The sequence below is a fragment of the Protopterus annectens genome, chromosome 9.part0, assembly GCF_019279795.1.
Source record: "Protopterus annectens isolate FY-2018-M chromosome 9.part0, PAN1.0, whole genome shotgun sequence".
Taxonomy (NCBI): Eukaryota; Metazoa; Chordata; order Ceratodontiformes; family Protopteridae; genus Protopterus; species Protopterus annectens.
The window spans coordinates 1402485838-1402498995 of NC_056743.1; the positions used below are offsets into that span (position 1 = coordinate 1402485838).

The following is a 13158-nucleotide window of genomic DNA, read 5'->3' on the forward strand; positions in this document are numbered from 1 at the left end:
TGTGTTTAACTGCTTGTCAAGTGGACTAATAAATTTGATTTCATGTAATTCATGGCCGGTGTTTTTTATAGGCATGACAAAGAAGAAGCTAAATAAGAAAATTTATGAATATATTTTGGCAATGCAAAATTAAAATATATGTAACAGTAATGTATACTGCTTCACAATACCTAAGGTGATTGTGATGGTTAAACTACCTTCCACTTACTGTTTGATATGCATCATTGTCTTTTAGGTGTACCTTTGGAAAATATTTCACTGGAAGGTTACTACCTATTCTGCTTAATGACCTCTTTAATTAATCATTTATTAAATTATGAGTAAGGAACTGGTTAGCGAGAGATAGATTTTTAGTCAGCTTAAGGAAATCCTTTGTTATGATTTCGTGGAGATTTACTGTTAAATTGTCTTATGAAAAGATACCCAAATGTATGAGTCAATCTATTTAATATTTGTAATGGTTATACTGTTGTAGATGATAATGCATGGAAACAATTTCCCATGAGATATCATGTTTAGTATATTATGAGCTTACTGTGGTTGCTGGACTTATTAAATGAGAGAAAAGAGTAGAGATACAACTATTTGCTTAATGATGGTGATGTTTCATTTTCAGAAGATTGAAATGACTAATCATACATATTTGAGCTAAATTAAAGACACGTACACACACGCACACACGCACACCCACACACACGCACACACACACACACACATACACACGCACACACGCACACGCACACACACACACACACACACACACACACACACACACACACACACACACACACACACACACACACACACACACACACACACACACACACCATATATCCCATACCTGTTCAACAGTTCTCAAATGGTCCCAGTGTTTCCTTTTATCTTGTCCTGGTAATTCATGGACTATTATAGTCCATCATTAATGCCACACATTAAAGTTTCAGACTTCATATCCTTCAGTAAATGCATGGAAGTGCAAAAGCTATTATATTAGTGACTTTCAAAATTTGTGTGTGGAATAATTAAAATCCATTCCTTACTGTTTGTCTTTGCCCACCTTTTTTTTTGGCTTTGTCTGGATTTCTAGCACTACATGTGTGAGAGGTATGCTTTATGTTCCCTATCGTTCTCCATCATAACTCATGAACTGTTGCATTGATTGAATAATACCCAAGATCCTCATTATATGTTAAAAAGCTTTCACTGCACTAACTTATCAGTTAGTACAAAGAGGGAAGCAGGTTAATGCTGATATGCTGATGTTTCATGTGGCAAGGATGCAGTTTTCAAAGCCTTCCTCCACCCCTTGTAATTTACCTTTTTCCCACAAAGTTGTATTTATTCTTTGTATTACATCCCTGGTGTCTGGTGGAGGCGCAGAGGGCTAACGTCCTATGTAGGAGGTGGCAGGGTACAGGACTGGAACCCTTTCTAATACCTTTAAGATATGCTAGTTATAGTATCACTGGTGTTTAGTGGTGCACCCATCCCATATTGCGTTTAAATGCCGTTAAATCATGAAATGAAAAGGTAATCCTTAGTGGCTAGTGTTCATCCTCCCTATGACTTCAGATTTATCCCTAGTGGCTAGTGTTATCCCACACTATGTCTTCAGATTTATCCTTAGTAGCCAGTGTTCCCCCATCCTATGTCTTTAGATTTACCTCTAGTGGCTAGTGTTCCACCACTCTCTGTGCTTAGATTTATCCCTTGTGGCTAGTGTTTCCCCACCCTATGTCTTCAGATTTATCCCTAGGGCTAGTGTTCCTCCCATTCCACATCTTCATAGTTATCCTTGGTGGCTAGTGCTCCCCCAGCCCATGCCTTCAGAGTTATTCCTGGTGTCTAATTCCTCCCTCCCAACCCAATGTTGCAGGCCTTTCCAATTAGTCTAGGTGTATGTGTAAGTCTGGCAGCCACCCCAACCAAACCATCCACCCGCAAACACACACATTTACATATACATTTCATATATATCTACAAACACACACACACACACACACACACACACACACACACACACACACACACACACACACACACACACACACACACACACACACACACACACACACACACACACACACACACACACACACACACACACACACACACACACACACACACACACACACACACACACACACACACACACACACACACACACACACACACACACACACACACTCTCACCCCTAACCTACATCCTCAATAATCCTTCTACTGCAACTTCTTAGGCAGACACACATATTCACAAATGCGCTCACACATACAGCCCCTCACATGCACACTTATTCACACCCACTAACACTACCTGATCAGTAAAATCCCCAGTACTTATGATGGATGACTGTATTAATTACCACGAGTGCCCAGGAGCAGTTGCGCTAATGTACATGGCTGAGCAATTCTCTGCATCACCCCGCTCTGTAAATGCCTAACATCAAGAAGTTCCAGAGCAAATCACATGACTAATTAGCATATGCCTCTTCCCCAAATTCCTGATTAGCATCTAGCATGGTTACAGAGACAGACTACTGTGTTTTGGGTTACCACTTGTACCTCATTATGGAGAACATTGTTTATCTGGGCATTTGTGTCTTGTGGAAAAAAAACATGAAAAATGACAAATGTCCTGAGATTTTAGGACAAAAATATTTCCTGAGTTTCTATTAATAATAGCATAAAACAAATATTTTGATTCTGACACATCTAAATATTATGCAAAAGAGTGCAAATAATTAAAATCTTATAAGGATCAGCTTTTATTATGGAAAAAAAAGAATAAATCCCAGTCTTTTGTGCTACTTTTGTATAGTATCTATCATGAAAATCTCGATTTTTTTTTTTTCCATAAAAAAATAACGTTTTGGGCATTTGAAAAGGTGACAGCCTTAACTGTGGCCCTCCACGTCTTCATGCAAAAGGACACCCCTAACCTACTCCCTTAATAATCCTTCTACTGCAACTTCCCAGACAGACACACATATTCATAAGTGCACCCACATATATGACCCCTCACATGAACATTTGTCTCCGAATAAAAAAAAAAAAACAGTTACCAAGAAGAGTACACCTTGTACACACCTCACTGTAACTTTTCTGAAGTTGTGCCAAAGTTGCAGATCACTTTGAGGCTAAGCATTGTTGATGTGTTGTTTAGTTTTCATAATGTTGAAATAGATTTTCTTTTGATAATTCAGGTTAACACAAATGTAAGGACCTTCAATTTTATGCATGCACTACCAGCATTACTTGATATTTACTGGCATTGCATTATTTCATATAAAATGTGTACTAATATATATCTTGTCTGTATTATTTTAAAAATGTATTTTATAAATAAAGAATTAAGCAAACAAAAAAATGTATTATGCAGGCATAGCATTGTTTGTACTAGATTTAAACAGTTTTAAATTCTTCATTTTATGTAAATTTTTTCACCATGATGAGGTGATTTTAAATCTGTACTGAAAAAACAAAAACTTTGGCAATTATATTTTAATTCATTAATTTTACCAGGTCTTAATGATATTTCCAATATAAATATTTTAAAGCTAACAGCACAGGAAAGTAACGTAATGTGGATTTTAACTTTCATAGGTTATTGAATTATTTAAAAGCCATGTTTGAATGTTCACTGTTGCTCTAATGAAGTCATAAGAGTTGCAAGTGAAAGCTCTAAATCAGTGGTTTTAATTAAAATTCATATCTGCAGTCCATAATTTCCTGATTTTGGTTAACACTGTGATTTTGCTGACTTTCAAACAGTCCATTGATCATGAAATTAATTTATGTAAGTAAGGAGGAGCAGAGGGGGCAAAGTCACCCACGTGTTAATTTGTATTATTATTTTATGTAGTAGTTCTGCAATAAGTTGTAGAACATGCTTTCTTATTGCTGTATAAAGTTTAAATACTGCATCAGTAAGCACATTTTGTGTTTGCATACTGAATGATCCAACGACATAATGTATGAAGCCACAAGATGCTACAGTGATATGTTTGTTATCTGTATTCTGCATTATGTATTTTTATATTTGTTTGTTTTGTTGACTTAAGAATACAGAATCTCTGTGTAAAATATATAGAGGTGGTGCTTACAGGGTACTGCTTGTCAACTTTCATATCATTAACTGACCTGCACTAAGAAATCAAGATCCTGTTTCTCTGTGGCATTTTAATGCTAGTCTTTCATTCTAGATTTGGTATTTTTCAGCACTCAGTTTAGTTGGCTGTTGATGTGTTTTCTCAGATCTTAGTATCTCATTCCCTTTATCACTGATAACTACTTAAAAGGTTAGTTACCCTGGGGTGTTTATAATTTTCCTGTTATGTCACTACTCTTGCTAAATCAAAGTAGGGAGGTAATGATAGCTGCTAAAACTGAAATCTGAACATTGATCATTACTGTACTTTATTAAATAAGTTGATTGTGAATGTAATAAGCTGAAACTTAGTTGTAGTTTGTTCATTCCCACCTATTTCTTCTTTCTGTGTTCTTTATTACAGATATTTGTTGCAGCTATCACTTGGTTATCACTGGAATTTGTGTGAATCTTTGATATGCTGGCTTACGTGCACATTTCTCCAACAATTTTTTTGGACTCTGATGGACTTTTTGGGAAAGCTTTTATCCAAGTTTGATGTGAGAAACTTGGTCATCGCAGTATCTCTTGAACTGTCAGGTTTCCCAGACAAGAAGGTTGATTGAATATCCTGGGCTTGACCTGCACCTAAAGAGCTGCAACCCAGATTTATTGCATGCCTGGAAAGGATTCCAGACGCTTATTGCATTTTTTCATATGGCCTTTATTCTTACAAGGCCTGAGATATAAAGATTAGCACTGCTAGCCAGTGTTCATTGATTTGGTTGTATTTGTGTCATTTAAAATTTGTCCAATCAAAACCAACAATGTAAAAAATATATATATATATCCAAAAGCCACAACATGTGAAAAACACACCATGAAAAAAAAAACTGTTCCAACCCTAAGCAGTAGGCCTCTTCATATCAGTCAACCTCTAAGTACAAGGAGTCTGTAAAAGTCAAAAATATTTGTGGGGGGTGGCAAAGGCCCAAAATCAATATTACTCCTATAAAAGTAGTAAGTTGCTAAAACAACAGTTTTTGCATTAATGTGCATTTTGTAAAGGTTATGAAATCTGAAAGTCAAATATATGTCATTTAGTGACTTCAGTCCTCAATGATTTGCCAGAAAACCTCAAATTTTATGAGGATCAGGCATATAATGCAACAATTCAGACATTCTGCAAAAATCTGGTCAGTTGAGATGTATGGGCTACTTTCTACAAACCTTTGAGTATGCATTCCTGGGATCATAAAAGTATTCTAACATTATAAATAATCAGTGCCAGAACATATGTTTGCAGCCCCTATTTTCCCCTAAATTGCCATTACTTGGATTCAAGACTTAAATTAACAGCATGGAACTAGTCACAGAACCAGTGCTGCACCCTATGTGGACATTCCCATACCGTATGTAATTCTGGCCGTCTTCTGGGCGAACATGCAGGCTGATTCACCAATGTCAAAGGTTATCAAGAGCAGCAGAGTACATGTCAAGAACTTCTGAAAAAAAAAAAAAGATGCAACATGAAATGGAAACAGATTCACACCAAAAGTCAACTAACATCTGAAGTCTAAAGATAGAAGCAAGATTATTAGGGACAAAGAAATGCAGACATTAGGGCTATCCTTAAGTAAACAAAGAAGAGTTTGATACACTTAATGTCAGAAAAATGGAAATGCAATATAGATCTGCAGGACTCAAGGCCAGTACTTTGGTTTATTATTGTTGTTGCAGTAGAGGAGCTAATGGTGGCATGTGAAACAGTCACTGTGTTAAGCGACAATGAAACTGTTATAAAAACATCTTACTCTTGTCATTCTCCTCATTGTTGTAAAATCATTAACAAAATATTAACAGTGTGGTGCATTTTAAAGGACCAGACAACAATCTGTAAACAAGGAAAATCTGTTTTATGATATCCTAAGAACAACATACTACACTTGAGACATTTACTGTGCTTATATAACATTGATATAGAATTATGAAATACTTGGCATGAGGTACCGGACTGTACTGATTCTGAATGAAGTTCTACAGCGAAGATGGATGAAATGGTACTTTGAAACTGCTCACTCCTTTTAGTGATGGAATCTCTAGTGCCATTCAACTGTCATCCTCAATACCTCTAGTATTATTCCTACCTCGGTTGCCAGGGATGCTTTATCCTTGGTTACCAGGGATGTTATATAGGACTGAAGGATACAGCAGCTCAGTCCATCATCCTATCTGACCCACTGTTCTTCAGTTCCTTTTCCCATCCCTGAATAATGTCTCTACAAGTGTACGTGATAGTGGGCATATACCCATTTCTATCCTCAGTATAACTAACATCAAGGGCTTCATCAACATTGGTATCACTCCAAGATGGTAGTTTGCTTAGAAGTTTCCTGCTGTTGCTCCATGGACACATTGTGTATTCCCATGCAGTAACACATTGTCCTGTTATAGAGTCTTTGTAGTTAAATATATGATAACCCAGAAAAGGAGGCACATGCACACACATTATTCACTCTGTACACAATGCATCTCAGCCTTGTTTATGGACTGCTAGATACTGCTGAGCAACATATGGGTGTATTTGGATTCCTGCTCTCCATATGGATTGTAACTTTGATCTAGGATGATTGTGCCTGGTTTGTGCAATTACTAAATGCTTAGTGACTATTTAATACAATAACCTATATCTAAATGGTAACTATACAAATGAAGAGCAAATAAGCTTTTTATCTTAATAGTCTTTGGTCATTGGTGGCACATGTCTCATGTATTAAAATAAGACGCTGAGGCTGGGTATGCATTCAAGTCGTTTATTGTACATAAACACATCAGAAGCTGTAACTGGAACATATACTTCGAACTTTATAAGCTAACTGACTTATTACTACAAACACACTTGCATGTGCATCTCCATTGGTGCCTGCATTCACTTTGGCTGACTATACAAAATGGCACTGATCTTGCACTTATATGTACGTACTATCTATCTACAGGGGCTGACTAGGTGCAATATACACACACTGATCTACATCCTCCCTCTTTAATTTGTTTGACATGCAATAGGAGAAAACTCTAGTCCAAGTCACTGTGTATTTCGGATTGGGTCTGGAAATTCTACTTGATCTGGTCCCATAAAAACTTTGACTGGGTTTAGCAACAGGGACAATCTCTAGGGATTTTTTTCATAATTGTAACATTGGGAATCACATCAGGATTATTTGAAGAAAGTACACTTCCCTCTGGACTTTGAACAGGTGTAGAGTCACTCTGAGAAATAGTCATCAGCACAGGCAATCTACTGTGTCACTGGTTCAGACACAGGTAACACATGTCTTCAATTCCTTCTGAAATCCATTCCTTCAGATTGTATGATGTAAAATCTCCATTATTCACAAATGGTCTTGATGGTTCCCACTCAGTCATATCCTTTAGATGTTTACATTCTCGCAATTTCTCCTTGTCTTAATGACCTGAGGGGTTTACTGGACTTATTGTAGTACAACGTTTCAGACTGACATTTTCTGGAAAGTTGAGACTTGGCCATTCTGTTGTTCTTTGAATTTGGTATTAACAATTATTTACTGACTGGAAGATTTGTTCTAGTCTTTCTGGACATCAATCTCTGAGCAGGTGAACCAAGCAAGTTATCTCCAGGAATGTTTCTGAGATTAAGTTAAGGAAAACATCAGTACCATCTTCCTTGGATCAGTACCATGTCCCTTGGATCAGTACCATCTCTCTTGAATTTCTCCGACAAATACTTTGCACCCTGAACGACATGCTCAGTTAATCCATTGGACTGTGGATACTCAAGACTACTAGTAATATGGACAAAATCCCAAGATTCAGCAAATTTCTTAAACTACTGCCTTGTAAACTCTGCACCATTGTCAGATATGACTCTGTGCGGACTATCATAGACAGAAAAGTGTCTATTCAATTTCATAATGACTGTGCTGGATGTTAAGTTAGGAAGAAGGTCAGTTTCAAACCAATTTGAATAAGAGTCTACTAACACTAAGTAATGTAATGACCATTCCATTCTAAAATATCAGTAGCAACTGTCGACCATGGTAACTCAGGAATCTGGTTTAGCTGATGTGGTTCATTTTGTTGATATGGTTTGGTGCTGTTGGAAATTGAGCATGCTAGAGTTTCCTTTTGTATATCTTTTGATATAGGTCAAAATACAATGCCCCTTTCCCTTCTTTTGGTTGAATCAGTACATGGGTGACTGATGCAACATTTTGATATATTCCTGTTGTAAGGCTTTAGGAGTTACCACTTTTGGACCTTTCATGATGAGCCTGTCTTGGTAAGGAAACATGTCTGTATGTCATGTGTAAACTAGTTTGCTGTGCTTGCCATCCTTGCCTGATAACATGTTTCAGCTTCTGGAGAAGTGGGTCTGAAGCAGTGTGATTTCTTGGTTCAGCAAGACATGATGACTTCCATGACTTCAAAGTCTGCTTTCTCATTTCCATGCTGCTCAGTTGTTTGTCTCGGTGGTCATGACAAAGCATCAGCAAGGTATAAATATTTGCCTTTTGTATAGACAATATTGAAAGTGTACTTTTGCAGTTTTAACGTCATGCATTGCAAGTGTGTTGGAGCTGTATGTATTGGCTTTTTCAAAGTTGTCACTAGAGGTTTGTGATCAGTCTCTGTTTGGATAGGTCTGCCATAAATATAATCACCAAACTTCAAACATACAAACACTACTGCCAAAAGCTCTTTTTCCATTTGTGCATACTGCATCTCCGTTTGAGTTAAAGTTCTGGATGCATAGGCTACTGGTATGCCTTCTTGAAGACATGATGCACCATGGCCATACTTTGAAGCATCACATGAAAGAGTTACAGGTTTACGAACATCATAATATCTCAATGTGGGTGGACTGGCAAGTTTTTGATTCAGAATATCAAATGCTCTTTGGTGTTATTCTAACCAGGACCAGTTTAAATTTTTCTGTATCAACTCACATAGCGGTGCTAAAAGCTCATTCAAGTCTGGGATGAATTTTCCTAAATAGTTGACCATACCAAAAAAAATGTCATAACGATGTGACATTGTCTGGAACTGACATTTCAAGAATTGCTATTTACTTAGACGGATCTGGTTGTAAGCCAGAACTGATAAACAAATGTCCCATATAAGTAACTTCTTTCAGTTTGAATTTGCATTTCTTTGGATTCAGTTTAAGATTTACTTCACATGCATGGTCTAGAACTTTCCTGAGATTTCTATCATGTTTGCCTTCACCATTGCCCCCTACAATAATGTCGTCTACTATAATAGTACATGGATAACTACAACAATTTTCTCCATTGCATGTTGAAATACTTTACTGGCAGAATTTATCCCAAATGTCATTCTCAAAAATCTTTATCTACCAAATAGTGTACCGAATGTGGTTAACAATGGAAACTTGTGATCCAACGACATTTTCTAAAAGGAACATTTTGCATCCAGGACTGAAAAAATAGTGGTATTTGGCATGAGAGTGGCTACTTGTTCTACTGTATGCATCAGATGATGAGGAAGTTTAAATGCTTTGTTTTAAATATATTTTATCAATACATATTCAAATATCATCTGAGCTTATCTTATGAGCTACAACCATGGAGGATACCCATTCATTTGGTTCTTCTACTGGAGTAAGGGAACCTAAATTCACCTTTTTGTCAAGTTCTGTTTTTTACTTTGCTTTGCATTGCCACCAGAATCTTCCTTACTGGTCTGACAACTGGGCTTACTTCATGGTGTAACTTCATGGAATATGTGACAGGAAGTTTACCAAGCTCGTCTTTGAAAATATCAGCATATTCACTGAAAATATTCTGTGTAAAATTATTCTTGTAGTTCATACTTATATGGTGGACCTCTTTATTAAATGAAATCAGTCCTGTTCTCAAACCGTCTTTGAGGCTAACAGTAACTGCACATGTCTTTTTACTACATAAAACTGTAAGTCACAGCTGTTTCCAGCAGAATGGCATGAAAGAACTATTGCGCCATCAGTCTGATTCTCTTCACCACCATAAGTGACTAGTTTTGCACACTTTTCTAAATCAAGTTTATCACCAGCTTTTACTTTAGCAAACAATTGTGCTGATAAATCATTGCACTTGGATCCAGTGTCTACGTTAAGGTCTCCGTGATTCCCATTAATTGGTACAGTACAATATATTTCACTCTTTGCTGCCAACTGATAGTCTACTGTATTAACTGTTTTCATCGATCAGAGACACCATCAGCATAAAAAGTTTGCTCACAGCACTCTATCTGATCTACTTGTTTTCTCGGATGCTCTCTTTTAATAAAAGGTTGTGCAAAGCCTTTTGAAATTATTCAGATTTTTACATTTGTGACATTGCTGACCAAAAGATAAGCACTTTTTCTCTTTAGATTCATGACTGCCTCCACAATTGTGACAGTTAATAATAAGATTGGCTGCCACACCCTTTTGTTTATATTTCTTTTTCTGCTTAATTTTATGTTGTATACTATCAACATTCGCACCAGCAGATACTGCAATCATGCTTTTCACATTTGTAAGCATATTCATGTGCTTTTCTGTAAGCTAATGTATTTGACAAATCTCAGTGGCTTTGATTAATGCTAGTTCACTGTCTTGAAGCAAAAGTCTTTCTCACTGCATCATTATCAACACCACACACAAGATGGCCTTTCACCAACACATCTTGTACATTACCAAATCTGCACATTTTTGCTTTATTGCTTAAGTCAGTAAAATATGCTGCAATAGTTTCACCAGGCTTTTGATTTCTTGTGTAAAGTATATGCCTTTCCATTGTTTGAGGGTTACATATTTCTCTAAATTTATGTTTTTTTAGCACTCAGAGTCTTCCTGCATTTCAGCCTGTATCACAATATGGTGGGTCTCCCCCTCCCCTGCATACAATTCAGATGCATACACAAATGAATGTTTCCTCTCAATGGCTTCTGAGTCAGCTAAATTGAAAAGTATAAATGTTTTTGTATGTATGTCTTTATCAGAAAATGCAGCCTGTACAAAAATATCATATTCTTGCTCAAACACTCACCAATTCTCATCAATATTATTATCGAACACCAGTGGTTCAGGTCTGTGAAATCTATCTGCCATAACAACAAAATTTGTTTAAATATAAACATAGACCAGGTACTTGTAATTATGCCCAGCTGTACAAAAATCTCTCTGAAAATGCCTTATTTTAACACTGCAAAAAACTGTGAATATTCCAGACATTTTGGATTATTTGAAAAGACTTAATTAATGTGAAAATGTCATACACTGTGAAAAAAAATTGGATGTTTTAGCCTTTTCCTATATTTTAAGCACTTCGGAAATTATTTCAAACATGTTTATCATTATATCACTAATTTGGGCATTTCATTTATCTCGGTAATTATTTCAAATGTTTTGAATGCTTCCACACATGTTTGGCGAATGAAAATCATTTAAACGTGTTTAAGTTCCTTTGAATAACTGCTGACCTGTTTGCGAGTTTGAGCCTGTATATTTCTCTACTTCTAACTGCATGCCTTAAGGTTTGTAAGCTGCTTCAACTTTAGATCCCATTCTGACACCATGTCGCATGCCTTGTGTATTCAAATGAGACACTGAGGCTGGGTATGCGTTCAAGTAATTTATTGTACATAAACACATCAGGAGCTGTAACTGGAACATATACTTTGAACTTCATAAGCTAACTAACCGACTTGTTACTTCAAACACACTCACATGTGCATCTCCATTCATGCCTGCATTCACTTTGACTGAGTATACAAAATGGCACTGATCTTGCACGTGCTGAGTAACGTATATGCATGCGCTATCTAGCTACGGTGGTTGACTAGGTGCAATATACACACTGATCTACAACTGGGTCAGCTTTACTTCTAACAAATTAGTAACCTTCTAACAGGCAGAAGAAAATTTATTCACAGATCCAGAAACTTGTACCTTATCCCTTTTTTATAATAAAATAATTAATGACTGATTGTCCTACTATAAACAAGTCTGCATGCATAGAGAAAGGTTACCTTACAAACAATTTACATTTAGAAAAGGTGCTACACCAAATTACAACATTTCCAAATACATCAGTGATTCTCTAAACAGGCATATGCACTTCATCAGGTAATATATGCACATTGGGAAGTATTCAAGCCTTCATGGGCATTTTCAAGCCTACACCCAGGTTCAAAAGAAATGGAAAAACTGCTGGTCCAAACTTAGAGGCAAGAATAAGTTCTTTGTGGTGCATGCCAGAACTATGAGGTACACCTTGCTGTGGACACTGCACCAAGTTATTGATCCGTGCAGCCATAATGTCAATATGTGTGGCAAAATAAGGGAAGCTGAAGCCCAAAGACCTTCACTTTCAAATGCTTGTCGTACTGAGTAATTTGCTTTTAGTGTATGTCATGGGTTCTTATTGAGAAATGACAAATGTCAGCAGAGATTCTTTAGCAAAAAAAAAGATGACCTTTTGTTAAGTAATGGTCCACTATATCCTTCTATAGGAGTCTCCTTCCCAACAGGAGTCTAATCCTATGGTTATCATAGGATCACAAGAAGTTACTAGGTTAAGGGCCCTAAGGCCCTTACTCTTACAAGCCTAGTCAAGTTCTACCCTTATTTCCACAATCAGCATCTATTGCCCCTGTCCAAGAGGGACACAGGTGGAACTCCCAGGATGAAATTATGGTTACCCATCCAATCAGCCATAATGTGTTTGAAGAGGGCCAATGAGATGCTCTGTTGTTGCCATGAAGTGGGAGTCTGTTCCAAAGATGTGGAAACCTCTGGGAGACAAATATGTCCCTCCAGCAGGTTCTATTAATGTCACATATCAGGTTAAGGTCTTTAGAGCAAGTAACCTGTGTACCATTTGACCTGTGGATATGCAGCATTTCCAATAAAGCAGGATCAAAGATTGCCTTGTATGCAAGGCAGAGATCACCTCCGAGTAGTCTATATGAAACAGAATAAAGTGACAGTGATTTCAGATGATCCACATAGGCTGAAGACCTTGAATTTTCCTTGTGAGAAACCTTTG

The 13158-nt window shown here is 36.9% G+C and overlaps 1 protein-coding gene across 1 annotated transcript in view; it reads right to left on the minus strand.

Annotated features, from left to right (window-relative positions):
• The window catches only part of LOC122812094 (beta-microseminoprotein-like), a 67524-nt gene extending 56342 nt beyond the window's left edge, over nucleotides 1-11182 (minus strand). Inside the window, exon 1 of the mRNA XM_044084370.1 lies at nucleotides 11158-11182. Coding sequence (XP_043940305.1) covers nucleotides 11158-11167 — 10 coding nt within the window. The 5' untranslated portion in view covers nucleotides 11168-11182. The remainder of the gene's footprint in view (nucleotides 1-11157) is intronic.
• Nucleotides 11183-13158: the final 1976 nt, after the last annotated feature.